Genomic DNA, 22,911 nt, shown 5'->3' on the forward strand with positions numbered 1-22,911 from the left:
CTGACACTGGGAGTTCTGGAATGAATTTACCAGTGGGATACAAGAACTGGGGAGTCTGGAATGAATTTACCAGTGGGATACAGGAACTGGGGAGTCTGGAATGAATTTACCAGTGGGATACAGGAACTGGGGAGTCTGGAATGAATTTACCAGTGGGATACAGGAACTGGGGAGTCTGGAATGAATTTACCAGTGGGATACAAGAGCTGGGGAGTCTGGAATGAATTTACCAGTGGGATACAAGAGCTGGGGAGTCTGGAATGAATTTACCAGTGGGATACAGGAACTGGGGAGTCTGGAATGAATTTACCAGTGGGATACAAGAGCTGGGGAGTCTGGAATGAATTTACCAGTGGGATACAAGAACTGGGGAGTCTGGAATGAATTTACCAGTGGGATACAGGAACTGGGGAGTCTGGAATGAATTTACCAGTGGGATACAGGAACTGGGGAGTCTGGAATGAATTTACCAGTGGGATACAGGAACTGGGGAGTCTGGAATGAATTTACCAGTGGGATACAAGAGCTGGGGAGTCTGGAATGAATTTACCAGTGGGATACAAGAGCTGGGGAGTCTGGAATGAATTTACCAGTGGGATACAAGAACTGGGGAGTCTGGAATGAATTTACCAGTGGGATACAGGAACTGGGGAGTCTGGAATGAATTTACCAGTGGGATACAGGAACTGGGGAGTCTGGAATGAATTTACCAGTGGGATACAAGAGCTGGGGAGTCTGGAATGAATTTACCAGTGGGATACAAGAACTGGGGAGTCTGGAATGAATTTACCAGTGGGATACAAGAGCTGGGGAGCCTGGACCAGTGACACCTGCAGGATGCAGGTGAGCAGCCAGGGACAATGGGGTCTTCCATATCGGGAGACGCAAAGAAATAGGAACGGAAAGAGAAAAAGTGACAATTCCAACAGGAGGAGGTGAGCGACTGGGAACGATGGGGGGCACGGCTTCAACGGAACATCAGTCCGTATTTAAGGTGTTGGCAAAGGTGCTGGAGAAGCGGCACGGCGCTGGCAGCAGCACTGACTGGGTACAACTGGTTTGGGCCTCGGCCCGTGTGCCGGAGGCGAACTCCTCAAACACAGCTGTGACGGGACTCGGGACACGACCGGCGTTCAGCTGTGGGACGCAGCCACCCGCGGGGATGCCGCCGCGCCGCGACAGCCGACAGCCCGGCGCGCTGCGTTCGAGGTGCCCAAGGGCGCCGTGGGAGAGAGCGGGGGCGAGGGGGCGTCGGCGTCCGCCTCCCCCGGCAGCCCCGGCGGCACCGGCCCCGCAGCCCCCGCGGCCCCACCGGCACAGGAACCGTGTGGAGCTGCGGCGTGGAAAAGCCACCATGGAATCCTTGTGAGCCAGGGCCCGAGCGAGAGCCAGGCTCATTCCCCCCTTCCAGCGACGTCGGCGCACCGGCACTCCCGCGGGCCGCCCCGTGCCCTCCGATCCACCGGCCGATGGGTGGGGAGCAGTGCCGGAGCGGCGCGGGGCTGGAGGGACGGGGACTCGCCGCGTGCCCCGCCGTGCCGGTTCTGCCGCGGCTGATGGATCCCCTCGGGGGGGGGTCAGTTCGGGTTAATCAAGGAGATGAGGCGAAGCGTGAAGGAATCGGGGCTCACCCCGCCATATACAACGGGGCCACTGCAGTCGGTGTTGGCCACAAAACTTTTTTGTTGCCCAATGGCGGCGGTGGGTACGGAGTGCGCTGCCAGGGCTGCAGCAGAAGGGCACAGGCGAGCTGAGCCTCGCACGAGTGCAGCTCTGGTGCCCAACTCGTTCATTTGGGCACCAATCTCGCACGGCTGCGGCCATTGGAACGCCGGCGCCACGGGGCGACAGTTGGGCTCAACGTGAGAGCCAGCCCGCTCCGCCGTGCCGTCGCGTGGCGGCTGTCAGAGTGTGATGGTGCCACCAGCGGGCGCGGGTCATCCTCGTGGTTTGCGCTCGCGGGAGCTTTGGCTCACACCTCTCATCAGGCACACGCGGTTTTGCCATCATGGGGTGTCGAGCATGTTACTGGTATTCCTTGCACTCCCACTGGGCAGGCGATCATAGAAGGTGCCCACGGTGCTTTGGAAAACGTGCTTTGAAAACAAGAAGGGAACGATGGGGAAATTCCCAGCGAAAGAACAGCTAAAGCGTTACAGGTGTTAAATTTCTTAAATCGATGAAAAGTCGATCCGGCTCCGATGGCGAAACATTCTGGGATGGATGAAATGTCACATCTCAGCCAAGATGAGGCACAGGCAGGTCGCAGCAGGCGGCTTCCCAACGACGGGCTGAACTGGCCACGAGAGCACTGAGACGTGTCCCTGGTGTGGGGCCGGGGGGGGCTGCCTTTGCTGCCGGCCGGCACGGAGCACGGGAACCTGATGGACATTCCGTGATCGGCTGCAAACGGCCGCTCAGAGACAAGCAGAAAATCCGGCTGCTGCGGATGTGTCGGCGTCCCAGTTAGGGATGGAAAATGGTAATGCGGGCTGCCGGCGAGCGACTGGTCCCGTCAGAAATGGGGCAAAACCAACGGCAGATTTAATAACGGCGTGTCGGCATGTGGGCTGGGAACGCTGGGGCAGAGACATTGGCAGCGAAATGTTTGGATCAACAGTAACCACCGACACGTCGGTGCATTCAGTTCCTGCTGGTGTCTGCGGTCCTGTGCCACGAGGATGATGTGCACCATTGCTGGGACCATCATCTACCACGAGATCAGGATCGTTTGTGCTCCCGGGGGTAACTGATTCTGAGCATAAAGGGGAAACAAAAATCATGGCGTGGACCCCTTCTCCACCATGCACCGTTCCGGGTGGGAAAGGAATAGCACAATTGCTTTGGATGCCTCGAAGCACCACCTCACCTCCATTGTCAAACGTGGGTAGAGGGACAGGAGCATTTGGTAGCACCGGCCAACCAAAATGTTTCGGACACAGAAAATCATGGCTGCACAACCTCTTTTAACCGTAACCATTAACGGGAAGGTTTTTGTGGCCTGGTTGACACAGGGGCTGAGGTGTCCATAGTGAAAAATCCGACTGGCCGCCCTCTTGGCCTCTGATATGGGTCATGCGGGTCGGAGCTGATGAGGTGGCAGAGAGAGGCCCAAGAGCCATCAAAGGGACTTGAGGGCACTGGGGCGACTGGTCGGAGGGCCGGGAGCGCAGGTGGTGTTCTCCTCAGCCCCTTTGGTGGCAGGAGAGGACACAGACGGGGACAGGGAACACACCCGGGTAACAGGTGGCTCAGAGGCTGGTGCCACCCACAGAAATTTGGGTTCTTGGACCACGGGGGGGCTCTCACAGAGCCGGGTCTGGTGGCAAATGGCGGATTCCAGCCGTCTCAGAGGGGGAAAGGAGTCTGGCTCATGAGCTGGCGGGGCTCATCCAGAGGGCTTTAAACTGGGATTGACGGGGGAGGGGGATATAACTGGGCTCAGTAAACTGGGAATAAGGCCTCCCACCCCCCAGGGTGACATCGGTGGCTCAGCTGGCTCTGAGATGCCTGTGCACCAACGCACGCAGCGTGGGCAGCAAACGGGAGGAGGTGGAAATGTGTGTTCCATCAGGGGTTATGGTCTGGCAGCAGTTACTGAGACTTGGTGGGACAGCTCGCGTGGCTGCGATGTGGTCGTGGATGGCTGTGTCCGCTTCAGGAAGGACAGGCCAGCAAGGCGAGGTGGTGGAGTCGCTCTTTACGTGAGGGAGCAACTGGGGTGCGCTGAGTTCTGTCCAGGGGCGGATCAGGAGCACGTTGGGAGCTTGTGGGTGCAAATCAAAGGACAATCTGGCATGTGTGATGCTGTTATTGGTGTCTATCACAGACCACCGGGTCAGGATGAGGAGGTCGATGAGGCCTTCTACAGGCAGCTGACAGCGGTCTCGCAAATGCAGGCCCTGGTTGTCATGGGGGACTTCAACTATCCTGATCTCTGCTGGAAGGCCCCCTCAGCCAGCCACCCACAGCCCAGGAGGTTCCTTCAGTGCGTTGATGGTAACTCCCTGATGCAAATGGTGGATGAGCCTACTGGGAGAGGAGTGCTGCTGGATCTTGTTCTCACTAATAAGGAGGGTCTGGTTGAAGCGCTGAAGGTCGAGGGTAGCCTTGGTTGTAGTGACCGTGAAATGGTGGAGTTCAGGATCTCATGTGGCAGGAAGAGAATACCTAGCAGAACTAGAACCCGGGACTTCAGCAGGGCCAACTTTGATCTTTTCAAACAATTGCTGGGAGAAATCCCATGGGACAGAGTACTGGAAGGTAAAGGGGCCCAAGACAGTTGGTTAGCCTTCAAGGACCTCTTCTTCCGAGCTCAAGACCGGTGCATCCCAACAGGTAGGAAGTCAAGAAAGGGCACCAAGAGACCTGCATGGTTAAATGGGGAACTGTTGGGCAAACTCAAGTGGAGAAAGAGTGTACAGATGATGGAAGGAGGGGCAGGCCACTTGGGAGTAATATAGGTCTGCTGTCAGAGGATGTAGGGAGGCAACTAGGAAAGCTAAGGCATCCTTGGAATTGAACCTTGCAAGAAAGGTCAAGGGCAACAGAAAGGGCTTCTTCAAATACATTGCAGATCAAACTAACACTAGAGACAATGTAGGCCCACTGGTGAATGAGGAGGGTGCCCTGGTGACAGAGGATGAGAAGAAGGCAGAGTTACTGAATGCCTTCTTTGCCTCAGTCTATACTGCTGGAGGCTATCCTGATGAGTCTCGGAACCCTGAGGCTCCTGAGGAAGTCGGGATAGAGCAGGAGTCTACCCTGGTTGATGAGGACTTGGTAAGTGACCAGTTAAGCAACCTGGCCATCCATAAGTCCATGGGTCCTGATGGGATGCGCCCGCGGGTGCTGAGGGAGCTGGCGGATGTCATTGCCAGGCCACTCGCCATCATCTTTGCTAAATCGTGGGGACTGGGAGAGGTGCCTGAGGACTGGAGGAAAGCAAATGTCACTGCAGTCTTCAAAAAGGGCAAGAAGGAAGACCCAGGTAACTATAGACCAGTCAGCCTCACCTCCATCCCGGGAAAGATGATGGAACAACTTCTCCTTGGTGCTGTCTCTAGGCATATCAAGGATAAGAGGGTCATTAGGGGCAGTCAACATGGCTTCACTAAGGGGAAGTCGTGCTTGACAAACCTGATGGCCTTTGATGAGGACATCGCCCAGTGGGTGGATGATGGTAGAGCAGTGGATGTGGTCTATCTTGACTTCAGTAAAGCATTTGACACAGTCTCCCACGGCATCCTCACAGCTAAACTGAGGAAGTGTGGTCTGGATGATCGGGTAGTGAGGTGGGTTGTGAACTGGCTGAAGGACAGAAGCCAGAGAGTCGTGGTCAATGGGACAGAGTCCAGTTGGAGGCCTGTATCCAGTGGAGTCCCTCAAGGGTCGGTACTGGGACCAGTATTGTTCAACATATTCATTGATGACTTGGATGAGGGAACAGAATGCACGGTCAGCAAGTTTGCTGATGGCACTGAACTGGGAGGAGTGGCTGACACACCTGAGGGCTGTGCTGCCATTCAGAGAGACCTGGGCAGGCTGGAGAGTTGGGCGGGGAGAAGTTTAATGCAATACAACAAGGGCAAGTGTAGAGTCTGGCACCTGGGTAAGAACAATCCCAGGTACCAGTACGAGTTGGGAACCGAACTGCTGGGGAGCAGCCCAGGGGAAAGGGCCCTGGGGGTGCTGGTGGACAGCAGGATGGCCATGAGCCAGCAATGTGCCCTGGTGGCCAAGAAGGCCAATGGCATCCTGGGGTGTACTAGAAGGGGTGTGGTGAGCAGGTCGAGAGAGGTTCTCCTCCCCCTCTACTCTGCCCCGGTGAGGCCGCATCTGGAATATTGTGTCCAGTTCTGGGCCCCTCAGCTCAAGAAGGACAAGGAACTGCTGGAGAGAGTCCAGCGCAGGGCCACAACGATGATGAAGGGAGTGGAGCATCTCCCTTCTGAGGAAAGGCTGAGGGAGCTGCGTCTCTTTAGCTTGGAGAAGAGGAGACTGAGGGGGGACCTCATTCATGTTTAGAAATATGGAAAGGGTGACTGTCATGAGGATGGAGCCAGGCTCTTCTCACCAGCACCCAATGACAGGACAAGGGGAAATGGATCTAAGCTGGAACATAGGAGGTTCCGCCTAAACATGAGGAAGAACTTCTTCCCAGTAAGGGTACCAGCACACTGGAACAGGCTGCCCAGAGGGGTTGTGGAGTCTCCTTCTCTGGAGATGTTCCAAACTCGCCTGGATGCGTTCTTATGTGATCTGATCTAGGTGGTCCTGCTCAGGCAGGGGGGTTGGACTAGATGATCCTTGAGGTCCCTTCCAATCCCTGACATCCTGTGATTCTGTGATTCTTGATGAGACATTGAAATCATCATTAGCCTTTGAGAGGGAAGCAAAAGAAAAACTGGGAGTTGGAAATAACCGCCTTAAAACTGAAGTGGACCACCTTAAATCTGCAGTGTGTGTGTGTGTGGCGAGTCTCCCTTACGGGGGGGATCGGATTTTGCTGAGTGAGGAGGAGGCAGGAGGTTTTGGGGTCCTGGCGTGTTTTTAACCACTACGCCTGGAGGACATTATTATTCCTTACCTGCGCGGGCGGCATACTGGGCAGGTGCTGTGGATCCTCGGGAGAGGGGCGATCCGCTGGGAATTACCACCAGGGTTTCTCCGATGCGGCATGTGTACAGCGATGCGTGAGAGATCCGACCGTAAGATCCCTGATGTCGGCTCCAATCGATCCAGCACGACCCACACCCCCGATTCGTGGTCTCCCTGATATTCCGAAAATGTTTGTGGCAAATATACAGGATTGTTTGCAAACTGCTGTTCAGAGAAATCCAAACATCCGGCGCAGGCATCGGGAGACTCCTGGAACCACATGGAGCGAATTTGTACGAGACACAGTTAATTACGGGCACCGAACGGGCTGGGTCCAGACACCCCTGGAAAAAACGGCAGACCGTACCCGGCGAGCCTGCCAACTTAATGCTCCACAACCTAAATTTGAGAAAAAAATCCAAAATAATTCGGACCGAGCTCATTTGTGGCGTTGAGCTTGAGAGTTGGGAGTAGCTCGGTACTGGCTACACAGCGCTACCGTTAACGATCTCTGCAGGTTAATTCCATCTTTAACCACGGCAAAAAACAGCGACAATAATGAAAAACAACTCCATGAAAAACCTTCACCCCAGAGCGCACATGTGCCTTCTGCTCCGAAACAGGACCTGGTGGATCTGTCGGAATCCCAGCCAAAAAAACGCGTGTCCCGGGGAGGACAGTGAGCCACCCTGCCCAGCGGATACTGGTTGCGCAGTGGCTCTTCAACAAACCTTCTGAACCCATCGTATCCATCCCAACTGGACCAAGGAAAGTTTATGCAGATTTCCTTGTTGGTACAGGTGCTCCGGTATCTGCAATGACTGAGGAAACTGAGGATTTAGGCACAAATCCCAGTCGCCGCAACATGAAAGTTGTAGGAATTGGAGGCGTTGTACAAGAATGGCCAACAGCAAAAATGACCCTGTGGCTTCCAGGGGAGGAAAAACTGACCCGTGCTGGAGCGCCCGTCAGTGCTGCCAGTACCGACACGTCGGGCTTTGATTTGTTGTATGGGAGGACATGGAATTGACATGGAGTCACAAACACAAAACAACACCTGAAAACATTCTCCCACCATCGCTCATAATACTTTAGCAAAAGTTTTGGCAAAAATCCCTACTCCGCCAGATATCACAGTAGATCAATATATTGATGATGTGCTGATGGGCGGTGAGGGCGCAGAAGCGGTTGAACAGACCATGGGCATCATCCAAGAAAAACTGACAGCCTTGGGTTTGGAACCCCCCGTCTAAATGCCAGGGACCAGCCCAAGAAGTTAAATTTCTAGGAGTCTGGTGGATTAAAGGAGCTGCTTCTGTCCCTCCGGACACTCTGGAAAAAATAGAGCATGGACAAGATCCTTCCAACAGAAAGAAACTCCTGGGAGCCTTAAGTTACTGGCGTAAACACATCCCTGGGTTTTCCATGGTTGCTCGTCCCCTGTAGGACTTGCTCAAAAAAGGCAAATCGTGGGACTGGGCCAACCAGCATGGAGATGCGTTAGAGATCCTGATAAAGGAACTGAGATTATTCCAACAGCTCGGTCCCGTCCACCCGATGGACCCTGTTCATGTAGAGCGGGGGTTCAGGGAACACGGTTCCCACTGTAATCTGTGGCAAAAGGGACCAGACGGGCCAGACAGACCACTGGAGTTCAGCTCCCAGTCCTTTAACGATACTGGAACCAGACACTCAGCTCTCGAGAAAGGCCGGTTGTCCCTGGGGCGAGCAGTGAGGTGGGAAGAGCAGCTAAAGAACAAAGTGTGATCATTTGGGGACCTTTCCGTCTCTTAGACATGGTCCATGAAGGCACGGCACCACCTGCTGGCATTACCCAGGAACCCGCTGCTGGCATACGGTGTGCCTGTCTGGAGGGAATTAACGAGATCCTCCAATTAAAGAAGGCAACATTAAAGCATCCAAGTTACAAGAAGAGCCTGACAGTAATTCCCTGTTCCAAACCCTGCCTAGCAAACCGTCCCCGACCCAGGAGGCACCTCCTCTAAAGGAGGACAGTGATGCAACGGGAGCGGGGTTTGCAGAGCCGTCATCCCACCGACAGAACAGCGACTGGCAGGATGGAGCAGGAGTGCTGGAAGTGCCCTGGGAAAAAGGGAAGTGAGACAGGAAAGGGAAGTGCACAGGCAGGGGAACTTGGAGCAGCCCTGTTAGCTGCACGGGAGGGTGCTGGCTACATCTACACCGACCCATCTGCAGTTTTCCAAGGAGCCACCGAATGGATCGGCCACTGGGCAACAAGGGACTGGCAAGTAAATGGGGCTCCAGTCTGGCAAACCGAAAGCTGGAAGCGATTCTGGAAATAGGAGAACAAAGAGTCCTGCGTGTTGGTGGGTGCAAGGGCACGATCCGTCAGCCTCTGCTGCTGCCCAGTTCCATCAACAAGCCGACAGCCTCACCCGGCTGCACAAAATTGATGTTGTGGGTGATGGTGGTGAATGGGAACGGTGACTGGAGTGGCTGCACTGCAGCGAGGTCACACGGGACGAGCCGATCCATTCCGAGAAGGCACAGCCCGAGGGTGGCCCATACCGACAGAACGATGTGAGCGAGGGGTAACTGCACGCTCACAGTGCCGCTCTCGGCAAAGGCCATCCAGGCAAAGCACCTCCTTGGCATGGTGGTGACCGAAAAACACGGTGGCACACTTGGCAGGTTGGTCATGTAGGTCCACTGCAACCCTCAGGGGGTAAAAAATACATCCTGGTGGGAGTGGAAGTTGTTTCAGGAATCACCATGGCCACAGAGGTTGCAGCTGCTACTGGAGAAAATACAGCTCACAGGCTAAAGCAAACAGCACCCTCCCTCTTCCCGAAGAAATCCAAAGCGATAACGGGACACATGTCACAGCTACTGTGGTCCAAGACTGGGCCAAGGAAGAGGGAATTTGGTGGGTATTTGTACCCCGTACCATCCCCAAGCCAACGGCATTGTTGAGAGAATCAATGGCCCGGTGAAGAAATTTGCAAAAACTCCTGAATCAGGATGAGATCCGTGACTGCCTAACGCCTCCATCAGTGGAACAAGAGATGGAGTGACAACGGGTGTCCAAAAATGAAAGCTTTCTGCACGGATACACCGATCACCTTGAACAATGCAAATGGAGTTGTGCCCTTTTTCACTGTGGAACATGGCGATGACGTTACTGTACGATGTAGATCGATGAGTGAATCCTTCGTTAAACCTGTAAATGGTTATGGAATTGGACCCCAAGGTCTCATCATAGAATCATAGAATCATGGAATGGTTTGGGTTGGAAGGGACCTCAAAGGTCATCCAGTTCCAACCCCCCTGCCGTGGGTGATTATCACATTATGTGAGGACCAAAACTGAGATCGTTGGTTAAATCTGACCCTGTACAAAATCCTTACAGGGTCACATGTAACAAGACCCACTCAAACCATTGGGGAGAATTAAAAATAAATATTACAACACCTGGCACCAAAGCACCCATCATAACCGACCCAAAAAGCTTTGAAATTGGACCACACGTAATTAGAAACAGGCCAGCAACAAACGCTGTTTGCCCCGTCGTGGTCCCTCAAACGAGCTGAATTATTGAAGCAAAATAACGTTTCAGGAGCCCAGCCAGCCTGCTCCGTGTTCTTCAGCAGCCCAACTCTGGCTACATGAGCATCCACGTGACGTACCGTCACAACCAGCTTTCCTACCCGGGCACCAGTGTCGTGGCACAACGGGGCAGCCCAGATGGGTTTGCCTCTGCGCTGCCAGTTGCCCCGCTCCCACTGCCGTAGCCACCCCCGCAGGGCATTGCCCACCCTCCGTGAGTCAGTGTGGAGATACAGCACTGGCCCCTTTTCCCGCTCGGCGACCTCTAGGGCCAGTTGGATGCTTCCACCTCTGCCAACTGACCCCATCCACCTTCTCCTTCAGCAGCTTCTGCCACTCGTCACTGCCAACGCCCGGCCCCTCTTGCCCCAGCCGGGGCCGTTCCGACGGTAAATTCCACTCCTGCCTCTCCCTGAAGCACCACGCCGGACTCAGGTGGGGACTGGTGCTTCCATCGTTGTGTCCATCTCGCGTTGTTAACGGTGCTGCCCGTCCCAGACGAGCCGTGCCATTCCTTCCTGTGCCCGGTTCCTCCCTCGGTGCTACGTCCGAATCCCACCCCAGGGATGACCTTCCCGCAGACATCACCGAGGCGTCGCGGGGCGGCGTAGAGCCCCAGGTCGGAGCGAGCGACTGTCCCAAACACCCGTCTGCAGAATCCGGGCGGGAACTCACGGGCGGCACCGTACCTGCCTGGCGCCATACGGCCCTGCGGGGGATGCCGCAAACAAACTGCCCGTGGGCCCGGGGACACGTGGACGTGGCAGATACCGGCGGGCGAGCCTGGCGCGGCCGGGGCGGTGCCGCCTCCGGCCTGATCTCCCGGATCTCGGCTCGGGGCCGAGGGCGGATGCCCAGCCGGGTTCTGCCGCCATCACGGAGGGCGTCGGCGCGGCCAAGGATGGAACTTCGTCCGTCCTCTGCAGCACCGAGGGTGGGCGGAACGCTTGTCCGGCACTGGGCAAGAGCCGCCACCGGCGCTGCGTCCCACAGGGAGCTTCGCCTGGGAACGGGCAGGGGGTGCTGGCCCCAGTGAGCACCAGATCCCCCCTGCATCCCCCAGACCCATTTCCAGACCTGTCGTGCACTGGTGAGGATGACGACCGTGCACACAACAGCACTGCTGCCCTGAGGAGGAGCGACGGGCTCCGGAAGGACGTACGGGAGAATGGGCAAGGCTGCCGGTGCGTGGCTGGCACCGGAGCCCCCCCGACTGCCAGCAGAGACCGTTGCTGGATCCAGGGGTGGCGAGATCGTTCCTCTTCTCTCTCCTTTTCATGGAATCACGGAACAGCTTGGGTTGGAAGGGACCTCACAGACCATCCAGTTCCAACCCCCCTGCCATGGGCAGGGACACCCCCCACTACACCAGGTTGCCCAAAGCCCCATCCAGCCTGGCCTGGCACACTGCCAGGGATGGGGCAGCCACAGCTTCTCTGGGCACCCTGTGCCAGTGCCTCAGCACCCTCAGAGGGAAGAATTTCTCCCTCGGATCCCACGGAAATCTCCCCTCTCCCAGTTCAAAGCCATCGCCCCGTGTCCCGTCACCCCACGCCCGTGCCCAAAGCCCCTCTCCAGCTTTCCTGTAGCCCCGTCGGGCACTGGGAGGCGCTGGAAGGGCTCCCCGGAGCCTTCTCCTCTCCAGGCTGAACAGCCCAGCTCGACGCCGGGCCCGGGGGTGCCCCCGGCCCGGGGCACACGGGCACAGCCGTGACGTGCGGAACCAGACTCCCCAACTGGGAAAGCTGCCCAGTGGGTACGCTCATGGCGCGCAGACGCACGGGGGTCGCCCCCCCACAAACGCGCACCCGCCGCGGCAGCTCTCCTGTGCGTACGCAGCAAAAGCGTTACGTCATCCCAAACCGCCTCTCCGTGTTCATCGCCTTCCCCAAAAGATCGGTCTTTTCCGGGAAATCACGCCCATCGTCCCCGCCTCAGGCCCCTCCTCGAGGCGCCCGCGCAGCCCCCCCGCCGCTCCGGGCCGGGGTCGTCGGGGATGGCGGCCCCGCCCCGCCCCGCCCCCCGCGCTGCCGCCGGCGCTTTCGCTTTCGCTCCTGCCGACCTGCGGCGCTGCGATCTGCCCGGCGCCCGGTGACGTCCGACGCGCCCCGAGCGGCCATTGGCGGGAGCGCAGCGGCGCAGCCAATGGCGGGCAGGGGGCGGGGCTACACCCGGACCGGGCGCGGGTCGGTGGTTTCGGGGCCGGAGCGCGGCGGAGCGGCGCGATGGGGCCGGAGCTGGTGCCGGTGCTGGGGCTGGTGCTGGGGGCGCTCGGCGGGGCGGCGAGCGGTGAGTGGCGGCGGCGGGAGCCGGGAGCCGCCCGGGCACTGGGACCCCCTGAACGGCCCTTTGTGGGCACCGGGACCGCCCCCCCTTGACGCTTCTCCGTCCCGGGGCACCGGGACCCCCCTGAACTCCCACTTTCTGACCACCCTGGTCCTGCTTTCCGGGTACCAGCACCCCACCTCCGTGCCCTCCCCCCAGTCCCCTTTCCCAGGACCCTGCTGGACGCCCCTTTCCTGGGAACCGGGACCCACTCCAGTCCTGGACCCCCTTCTCGGTCCCTGAGACCCTCCTCCGGCTCCACTTTCCTTGACACCAGGACCCTCCTGACCCCCCTTTTCCGGTCATCCTGGTTCCCCTGGACCCCTCTTTCCTTGGCACCGGGACCCCCTGGGCTCCGTTTCCCGGGAACCAGGACCCCTCCCCCAGACACGCCGTGCTCCCCCATATCCCTCCACCACTCACAGCCCCCCTGAAACTGCCCCCACCCCCCGATCTGCTCCCCTGAGACCCCCCCCACCCTCGCTGTCCATCCCTGCACCCGGGCACCCTCAGCCCTGCCTCGCCCCCCAACCCTACTGCCCCCATCTCTCACCACCCCCGTGTCCCCCCGCAGAGCCCCACTCCCTGAGATACTTCTACGTTGGGGTGTCGAACCCCAGCCCGGGGGTGCCCGAGTTCACGTCAGTGGGGTACGTGGACGGGAACCTCATCGTGCGCTACGACAGCGAGACGGGGAGGGCGGTGCCCAGAGCGGACTGGATGGCGGCCAGCCTGGATCAGCCGTACTGGGACAGACAGACTGAGATATTCAGGAGCACCCAGCAGATTAACCGTGGGGACCTGCTCACCCTGCGGTCCCGCTACAACGAGAGTGGCAGTGAGTGGGGGCTGGGCTGGGGCTCCGTGGGGCTGGGATGGGACTCCGTGGGATGGGAGAGTGCCCCCCCCCTCCAAGATCCTGCCCTGCCCCACGCTACTGTCCGGCTCGTGCCGGCCCTTCCCTGCCCGGTGTCACTGTCAGAGGGATCCCAGCCCCCTGTGCCCCAGCCCGAGGGGGTCCCAGTCACCCTGTCCCAGCCCCACAGTGCTGGGGATCCCCTGTCCCAGAGCCAGGGGGGCTTCTGGCCACCCCAGCCTAGCACATCCCCACCCTCACCGTGCCCAGGACCCCCATCCCAGGACTGGCCGCCCTGCCCAGCACCTCACCACCCCCATGGCCAGAGGGGCTCCCCCCACCCCACCCCATCTCCTTGACCCCCCACCCCCCCCGGCATTCAGGACACCTCCCAGCCCCTCCCTGTGCCAGGGTGCTGTGGGGCTGGGTGTCAGCCCAGCCATGCCCTGGGTGCAGGGGTCTGCATCACGGCTTTCCATGACTCCCTGAGTGCCCTGGGCCCCGGGCAGGATGGGGGGCCCGCAGATGTGGCAGTGCCTGGTCACCGCCTGCACGCAGGGCTGGGCTGAGGGTGCTGCCGGGGGGTCCGCACCCCCCTGAAGGCTCACAGCAGCAGCAGCCCCCCAGCCCCATTTCCCTGCTGGTGTTTTAGGGGCTCAAACGCTGCAGCGCATGTACGGCTGTGATCTCCTGGGGGACAACAGCACCAGGGGCTTTTATCAGTACGCCTACGACGGGAAGGACTTCATCGCCTTCGACATGGACACGATGACGTTCACCGCGGCGGACAAAGCGGCACAGGTCACCAAGATGAAGTGGGAGAAGGACGGGGCTGTCGCTGAGCAGTGCAAGCACTACCTGGAGAACACCTGCATCGACTGGCTGAGGAAATACGTGGTCTACGGACGGGCCGTGCTGGAGAGGAAAGGTGAGGGCGAGACAGGGATCCCGGGCACCGGGCGGCGCGGCTGCGTGTGCCGGCCCTGACTGCCACCCCCTCCCCAGAGCCCCCCACGGTGCGAGTGTCGGGGAAGGAGGCCGACGGGATCCTGACCTTGTCCTGCCGCGCTTACGGCTTCTACCCGCGGCGCATCGCCGTCAGCTGGCTGAAGGACGGCGAGGTCAGGGACCAGGAGACCGAGCGGGGCAGCGTGGCGCCCAACAGCGACGGCACCTTCTACACCTGGGCCTCCATCGAGGCCCGTCCGGAGGAGAGGAGCAAGTACCGGTGCCGCGTGGAGCACGCCAGCCTGCCCGAGCCCGGCCTCTACGCGTGGGGTGAGCCCGGTGGCCCTGGGCACGTGGGGCGGGGGGCGGGGGCGGTGCCCCTTCCCCTCCTCACGCTGCTGCTCTCCCCAGAGCCCGAGTCCATCCCGCTCGCCGTCGTGCTGGCGCTGGCTGCGGCCATCCTGGCTGCCGTCGCCATCGTCGCCGGGTTCCTCTTGTGGAAGCGCCGGTCGGGTAAAGCCGCGGGGCCGGCGAGGCAGAGGGTGTGGGAGGAAGGCAGGGCCGGGGGCCGGGAGGGGCTGCGGGCATGAGCTGCTGTGCCCTGGGCAGCCCCGAGCCTGGCGGTGAGGCGCGGGGGATGCCGATGCCTCTTTCTCTCCGCAGGGAAGAAGATGATGATGATGAAGGGCTACAACGCTGCGCCACGTGAGTACCGGGGCAGGTCGGCTCCAGCCGCTGCCCAGTGCCGGCACGGTCTGGTGGCACTGGTTTCTGGCTGCTGCCGGCATCTCCTGACCCCCCACCCTCCCTGACGCCCCTCCTTAAGTCCCGGTGGGGGGATGCCTGGAAGAGGCCGTGTCTGCCCTGCGGTGCTCGCGGTGCCACCCTCCTGTGCCAGTGGCTGCAGCGTGGCCGTGGCTCCCGGGCCGGCTCCTGGCACGCGCACCGTGCCCGCAGCGAGCCCGGGGCCGGCAGCTCACGGCTGTTTCTCTCTCGCAGGCACGGACGGGGCTCCGGCAGCGCAGCCGTAGGTTCGGCCTGGGGCGCAGAGAGGTGCCGGCGGAGGGTGGGATCTGCCTGCGCAGAGAGCTGCCACCCTGCGCTGCCCTGACCCGGCGGCGGCTCTTCGGCTGATGAACCTTCCTGTTTTCCGCTGCTTTTAGAACTGGGCGCTCCAGTTGTCACCGCTGGTTCCATGCTTTGGCTGTAACTGGTTCCTTCTCCATGTGTGATCTTCCCGACGCGCACAATAAACACTTTTCCCCCCCTCCGGCGGCTGTGCCCTCTCTCCCAGTGTCTGGGCTGCTCTTGCAGCCTCAGGTCGAGGGCTGGGCTGGTTTGTACTGGGATCCAGTTGGTTTTCTCCACAGCGGCCGAGTGCCAAGCGCCATTCAGGATTTGTGACCCAAACTAAGGAGAGACATTCCGGCCCGTGTCATGTCGTGCTCGAGGATAAAAAGGGGCAGAGGGGGTTGAGGGGCACTGGTCGGCTTGTCCTCAGGAACTGGCTGGGAATCCGTGTCCCTGTGGGGACGGTGGTGAGCCCAGAGGCCACGCAGATGGGCACGGAGAAGGTCTCCTGCTCTGCGGTTTCACACACCCAGGGGCAGGAGATGGGCTGGGGTCACGTCTCCTCCTCGTCCGGTGGACGTTTGTCCACATGAGGTCGAACCTCTCGCCCAGCACCATGGAAAGACGGTGCCGGACCGCGGCAGGATGGTGCCTGGGACTGGTCCTGGCAGCGTAGCCTGGGCACGAGAGACGCGGGCTTCTCTCCGGGGAAAAGGCTGCGGGTTGGCAATGCCAGGAGCCGGGTAACGAGTGCTCTGGTCAGCAGTGGGCGTCCTGCCCCCGGGCGGGCAGAGGAAAGGGACAGACGGATGTGATGGCACATCAGAGCCAGGGCAGGGTAAGGCCCTGGGGCACAGGGAGCCCTGATGGCATCGGGGCACGAGGGGACAGGACACATCTGGATTTGTGGGGTGACGGGAGGATCCCAGTTGCCGGGGGGGCATAAACCCCTCTGGGTTGCTGCGTTACGGCAGCAGCACCTTGGTGCCCACATGGAGCCCCTGGGTGTGAAGGTCCATCCCATGGGCATCCCAGAGCTGTGACCTGGAGAACATCAGTGCAGGGAGGAAGAGCAGGAGACTGAAACTGGGGCAGTTCCGGCAGAGCTGGACTGGGAACGCTGTCATGAGCTGCTCACAGCTCAGTGAGCCCGTGGGGCATCGGGGCAGAGCCACAGGGTACGGTGGGCTCACGATGGAGGGGTGGGCCTGAGCTGCTGTGCTGGTTTGTGTGAAGGGGTTCTGGTGGCAGGAGGGGGGGATTTACCCCCTGTCCCTTCGTGGGCTCCAGACCGGGTCAGACCCGGCTCTGGCCACCAGACTGGACCCCCACCCCCTCGGACCGGGCAGAGCCACCAGCGCCTCTGCCAATGCCCGATGGAAGTTGGTTTGAGCTGCGTCTCTCCCTTGCCGTGCGCCCCATTCCCTGCCCCCCCCCGCAGGCTCAGCATCCCCGCTCCAGCGCAGGCTCCCCCTGGGCGCAGTGGGGCTGTGCCCCACAGTGTGCCACGGCTGCGGGGGCTGCTGCCCCTCACCGTGGGCTCAGGGCAATCCCTGCTCCAGCACCTCCTCCCACCCCCCCGCACCACCTGCACTCCATGGGGCCGTTTCTCTCCAGATCCCTTGGCCCGGTGCCCCCCGGCACGGTGGGTCTGGCCCGGTGCGGGCAGAGCTGTCCAGGGGTGGGGAGGGGGCAGCCCCAGCCGCCCCCCCCTCACTGCTGCCAAAGCACCTTTCCCGGCTCCGTTATCCCAAGGGAAATCGGGCACTGGCAGAGGCGCCGATGGCCCGACCCCCGCCCGGCGGGATGGGGATCCAGTCTGGTGGGCAGAGCCGGGTCTGACCCGGTTCCCAAACTGGGGAAGTCACAGGGAGCCAAGCCCCTCTCCCGCCACCAGAGCCCCGTCCCCCCAACCCAGCACACCGCAGCAACCGCCGCGCCGGAGCGATGCGACGGGGCAGGGCCGCATCCTGCGGGAAGGGCTCGTGCCGGAGGGCTGGGGGCTGTCCTGGTAGCAGGGGATCCACTGGGGCAGGGAAAGGGCGCCGGGAGCCCTCCTGCTCTGGGAAAGGAGCGGCAGAAACACGGGATGAACTGACCTGCACCCCCATTCCCCGTCCCTGCGCCGTGGGGAGCGGGCAGAGCCGGGAAGCAGGGCGGGGGGGAAGAGGCGCTGGTTTAGGATCCGGCATTGTTCATTGTTACCCTCTGCCGTGACTGGGAATAAACTGGACTGACTTGTCCCCGAGCCGAGTCTCACTCATGGACGGAGTGAGCGAGCGGCTGAGCCGCCGGCCGGGCTGAACCGCGACCCCTGGCCAGTGCAGCCATGGCACGGGTCCTTCGCCGACGTGAGCGATGTGCCGGAATCACGGGCATGAAGCCTCTCGGGTACGGAGGACGGTGGCTGCGATGCCCCGAGGGGGAGGTGACGGATTAACTACATCACACTGAGGCAGCGCCACGTGCTTCCCACGGTGGTGGTGCCAACCAGGGGGTGAGTGCATGGCTTTGGTGCCCGAGAGCCCACAGACCAGCCGGGCAGCATCCCCCGGTCCCTGCGACCCAGCCGGCTCCTTTCCAGAGCAGTTCTGCTTTATTTGGTACAAATGCCCGTCCCGATGGGCACAGCCCCCTCCTCCTGCCCCGCCGCGGGGGCAGGATCCGGCTGCCACTTGCCGTTTCCCCCCACTGTGGGCTCTGGCTGCCCCGTGCCGGTGCCGCGCTGCAGCAGGCGGCTGTAGTGCCCGCGGCGGCTCCGCAGCTCGGCCGGCGTCCCCACCTCCACCACGCCGCCGCGTTCCAGCACCACGACGCGGTCGGCCGCCTCCAGCATCCGCGGGCTGTGTGTGATGAGCAGCACCGTCCGGGCCCCCCAGCTCCGCACCCACTGCCGCAGCTGCGGGCGACGCCGGCACCCATCAGCGCCCGCCGTGGGGCCGGGACCCGCACCCACGCTGCCATCACTCACCACTGCCTCGCCCTCCGCCTCCAAGGCACTGGTGGCTTCGTCGAGGATGAGGACGGTGGGTCGCCGCACCAGGGCCCGGGCGAGGGCGATGCGCTGCTTCTCCCCCACCGAGAGCTGCCCCCCTTTCTCCCCCACATCTGCGGGACGAAGGCTGGGGGTCAAGCAGCACCCGGGTACCTGGTGCCCGCCCCGCCCGGCCCCCCAGCACTCACTGGTGTCGAAGCCGCGATCCAGCGCCGAGATGAAGCCCAGGGCACCGGCGGCAGCGGCGGCCGCCCTCACGTCCTCCTCCCCGCAGCCCTCCAGCCCAAAGGCGATGTTGTCTCGGATGGTGCCGGAGAAAAGCACGGGCTCCTGCCCCACCAACACCACCTGCCCCCGGGCGCAGGCTGAGACCGGGCACCACTCGGCGCAGTTGTGCCGCCCGCCCGCCTCCCTGCCCGCTGCTGCCCCCACCTGCCGGTGCAGGTAGCGGTGCTCGTAGTCGCGCAGCGGCGCCCCGTCCAGCAGCACCTCCCCGGCCCGGGGCTCGTAGAACCGCTCCAGCAGCCCCGCGCAGGTGCTTTTCCCGCTGCCGTTGAGCCCCGCCAGCGCCGTCACCTCGCCGGGGCGCAGCTCGAAGGTGACGTCCTGGGTGGGGGCGAGGAGGTGGCGGCGGATGCTCCGGGACACCCCCATCCCCTCCTGGGGGACCCCCGCGCCCCCGGCTCTACCTGCAGGACGAGGTGCTCGGGGCGCGCGGGGTAGGCGAAGGAGACGCGCTGGAAGGTGACGTGGCCCCGCAGCGCGGCGGGCACCCGGGTGCCCCCAGCGTCCCCAGTGGGCTCCTGGTCCAGGTACTCCAAGACCTTGCGACCGGCTGCCGCTTTGCTCAGCAAGTCGCCGTGGCCAAACACCAGTGCCTGCATGGGGCACAGGCGTTGGCACCGGGGCCAGATGGACACAGGGACAGGGCGACGATGCCCGTCACGTGGCCTCACCTGCACGTGGCGGCCGACTTTAGCCTGGTAGAGGAGGAAGGTGACGAGGCTGCCGGTGGTGAGGGTGCCCTCGCGGAGCTGCTGGTGCCCGTAGCAGAGCACCAGCACCTGCACGGCCAACTGCAGCGCCTGCAGGGACGGGGGTCAGTGGGTGGGGTGGGGGCAGCGACGGGGGCACCCAGACGCTGGGGTCCCTCCTGCCTGCCTCACCCGCTGGACGAGGGTGAAGAGCGCCCGCTCCACGTCCATCTGGTCCTTCAGCCTCAGCCTCTCGGCCACTGCCTGGCCATGGCGGCGCTCCTCCTCCTCCTCCCCGGCAAAGGTCCGCACCGTCTCGATGGAGGAGACGGCCTCCTGCACCGCCGCTGCCGTCTTGGCCGTGGCATCCAGCGTGGCTCGCTGCAGCACCTGGGCGGGGGTGGCCGGATTCAGCGCCCGCGAGGTGGCAACAGGACGTTCCCACCGGCCCCAGAGCTCTGTCCCCCCACCCCACTGTTCCCGTCTCTGCTGACCCCCTCCCCACCATCCCCAGCAGTGCGTCCCCGTTCCACCATCCCATCCCCACCATCCCCTCCAGTCCCCACTGCCCCCATCCCGTCCTCCCTCTCCCCATTCCAGTCCCCTCCATCCCCATCCTGCCATCCCCATCATCCCATCCTGTCTCCCTGTCCTCATCCCACCACCTTGTCCCCACCACTCCCATTATCACAGCCTCCCGGTTCGCAACCCGTCCCCACCATTCCAATTCCAACCATCCCATCTCCCTGGTCCCCTTCCCACCATCCCATCCCCGCGGTCACCATCCCACCATCCCGAGTCCCCATTCCACCATCCCATCCCCAACATCCCATCTCCTTGATCTTCATCCCACCATCCCATCTCCCTGGGCTCCTTCCCACCATCCCATCCCCGTGGTCTCCATCCTGCCCCTTCCATCTCATCCTGGCCCCACCTCGTCCCCACCATCACCTGGTGCCGGGCATCGTAGACTTTGCGTGCGGTGATGGTGAGGGGCACCTCCAGCAGCGCCAGCAGCGTCAGGAGGGGCGAGAGCCCCACCATGAAGCCACCCAACCCCAACACCATCCCCAAGCTCCTCAACGCCACGTTGGTGCTAGCTGGCACTGCCAGGCACAGCAAGGGCACGTCGTTGGCCAACCGGGCAGACAGTTCGGCTGCGGGGATGGTGACGGGTCAGCGGTGAGGTTGGGGGTTCTGGGGGGGTGCGGGGTGATGAGGACCCCCCTACCTGTCGGTGTCTCCTGGAAGAAGGCCAGATCCCGGCGCACCAGGCGGGAGAAGAGCTGGTAGCGGGTTCTCAGACTGAGCCGGGCTCGCGTCAAGATGAAGAGACCCCCGCGGGAACCGGCAAACAGTGAGCTGGGGGGGGTCAACACCGGGACCCCAGTCAGCCCAGCCATGGGTGATGGACGGACGGACAAGGGGGACACAGGGACCCCCACCTGCCCAAATCGGCGGCGACAACCAGGCCGACAGTGAAGGCGGTGAGTCCGTCCCCGTGCCGGACGGCGTCCAGGGCTTTGCCGGTGCAGTACGGCCCCGCGGTCTCACCTGGACGGGCACCGGTGGTGGGGGGGGAGGTCAGCGGCAGGGGCTTGGCAGCGGCACCACCAGGATCCTCACCCCCACCCCAGTTCCACCATCACTCACCCAGCACCGCCAACGCCAGGAAGAAGAAGGCGCCGCCGAGGACGGGCCACTCGGCACACGCCAGCGCCAGCAGCCGCCTCACGGGCACCTGCGACTTGGTGCCCGCAGCCTCGCCGGGCGCCGGCACAGCCCACGCCAGGAGCGCCGTGGCGGCCGCACCGTGGGTCAAGGCCAACCAAGATGGCGTGGCCGTGGCCAGCAGCACCGGTGCCGCGCTGTACGGCACCAGGAGGCTCCGGAGGGTGAGGAAGACGGCGGGGCTGAGGCTGAGCACGGCGGCGGCTTCCCGGGGACCCCCCGGTGCCAGCAGCCACTCGGCCGCGGTGAACGCCAGCAGCCGCAACCCGGCTTCCAGCCAGATGCCTGCCGGGCCCAACCAGGCTAGTGCTGGGGCAAACTGGGCCAGCGCCGCCAGCACCACCACGTCCACCAGGAGCAGCAGGCAGGCCAGGCGGATGGCATGGAGGAGCGCCATGGCTGGGGGTGCTCACCCGTTAAAACCAGTGCTCCCAGTGCAGCTCCCGTGGATGGCACCCAGCACCCTACGGAACTCATTGGTCACAACCGGCGCTCCCAGTCCAGCCTCCCAGTCCCAACCTGCATCCCCAGGACCCTGCCCAGCACCCTGGAGCACCCAATAGTCAAAACCAGCACTCCCAGTCCAGCCCCCCAGTCCCAGCCTGGATACCCAGGACCTTGCCCGGCACCCTGGAGTGCCCACTAGTCAAAACCAGTGCTCCCAGTAAGCTCCCTCAGCTCCCCTGGAACCCACCAGCACTCTGGGGCTCACCCACTGAAAACCAGTGCTCCCAGTCCAGCCCCCCAGTCCCAACCTGCATCCCCGAGACCCTGCCCAGCACCCTGGGGCACCGGCCACTGAAAACCAGTGCTCCCAGTCCAGCCCCCTCAGCTCCCTTTGACCCCACCAGCACCCTGGGGTTCACCAGGTGAGCCAGGTCCCACTCCCCAATCCCAGCCGGGATCCCCAAGACCCTGCCCAGCACCCTGGAGCACCCACCTTTCAAAACCAGTGCTCCCAGTCCAGCCCTCTCATCTTTCCTGGAACCCACCTGGCACTCTGGGGCTCATCCACTGAAAACCAGTGCTCCCAGTACAGCCCCCCCAGTCCCAGCCTAGATCCCCAGGACCCCGCCCGGCACCCCGGGGCACCCACCACTCAACACCAGCGCTCCCAGTTCAGCCCCCCCGGTCCGGTGCGGTCCGGTCCGGTGCGGTCCGGTCCGGTCCGGTCCGGTCCGGTCCGGTCCCGTCCCGTCCCGTCCCGTCCCGTCCCGTCCCGTCCCGTCCCGTTCCCCCTCCCCGCCCCCAGTACCTCCCAGTACGGTCCCGCCGCGCTGCCTATTTGGTTTCGCTTTCGCGGCCCCGCCCCCTCCTATCGCCCCTCCCCTCCGCCCATCGCCCCGCCCATCCCACCAATCAGCTGCCTTTGCCCTGCCCGCCCCGCCCCTCTCCCCGCCCCTTTCCAGCCCCGACCACGCCCCCCGCAGCGCCCCGCCCCTTCTCGCCCCGCCCCCCTCCAAACTGCTCCTGCTCCATCTGCCCGGCAACTGATGACGCTGCGTCTCGGCCAATCAGCGCCGCCCGCTCGCCTCTTGCCCCTCCCTGCCCCCGCCATCCTCCAGGGATTCTCCGGGCGGGGACGCGGGGGATGGGCACCCGCAGGGCCCCCCCGGGACTGCTCCCAGTGCCGGTGTCCCCCCCCACCCCGCCGGTGCCCAGTGACCCCCCCATTGGTCCCCGGTGTTCGGAGGTGCCCCCCCTGCGATGCCCGGTGCCCCCTCCCCACTGCGATGCCCGGTGCCCCTCTCCAGTGCCCGGTGCCCCCCCCCCCCCCCCGCGATGCCCGGTGCCCCCCTCCAGTGCTCGGTGCCCCCCCCCAC

At 62.6% G+C, this 22,911-nt stretch overlaps 2 protein-coding genes across 3 annotated transcripts; one reads left to right on the top strand and one right to left on the bottom strand.

The window, feature by feature from the left end:
• The first annotated feature begins 12,405 nt into the window (after positions 1 to 12,405).
• On the top strand, positions 12,406 to 15,587 carry LOC104372145 (class I histocompatibility antigen, F10 alpha chain). Of its 2 annotated transcripts, XM_086630701.1 has the most exons (7): positions 12,406 to 12,477; positions 13,088 to 13,351; positions 14,022 to 14,297; positions 14,375 to 14,647; positions 14,729 to 14,830; positions 14,981 to 15,022; positions 15,317 to 15,587. In XM_086630701.1, the coding sequence occupies exons 1-7, from the start codon at positions 12,414 to 12,416 to the stop codon at positions 15,346 to 15,348; spliced, it is 1,053 nt and encodes a 350-aa protein (XP_086486827.1). In that variant the 5' UTR covers positions 12,406 to 12,413; the 3' UTR covers positions 15,349 to 15,587. The 2 variants fall into 2 exon arrangements, with proteins under 2 accessions (XP_086486827.1, XP_086486825.1); XM_086630699.1 differs by having other exon boundaries at positions 14,375 to 14,830.
• A 2,397-nt stretch (positions 15,588 to 17,984) lies between these two features.
• On the bottom strand, positions 17,985 to 22,233 carry TAP2 (transporter 2, ATP binding cassette subfamily B member). Its single transcript, XM_086630706.1, has 11 exons — positions 21,011 to 22,233; positions 20,803 to 20,911; positions 20,589 to 20,719; positions 20,309 to 20,514; positions 19,550 to 19,747; positions 19,340 to 19,468; positions 19,073 to 19,261; positions 18,816 to 18,989; positions 18,572 to 18,731; positions 18,360 to 18,496; positions 17,985 to 18,287 (listed from the first exon to the last, which is right to left on the bottom strand). The coding sequence occupies exons 1-11, from the start codon at positions 21,483 to 21,485 to the stop codon at positions 17,985 to 17,987; spliced, it is 2,211 nt and encodes a 736-aa protein (XP_086486832.1). The 5' UTR covers positions 21,486 to 22,233.
• Positions 22,234 to 22,911: the final 678 nt, after the last annotated feature.

This window comes from Tauraco erythrolophus, unplaced genomic scaffold (genome assembly GCF_009769465.1).
Source record: "Tauraco erythrolophus isolate bTauEry1 unplaced genomic scaffold, bTauEry1.pri scaffold_47_arrow_ctg1, whole genome shotgun sequence".
NCBI classification, from domain to species: Eukaryota; Metazoa; Chordata; class Aves; order Musophagiformes; family Musophagidae; genus Tauraco; species Tauraco erythrolophus.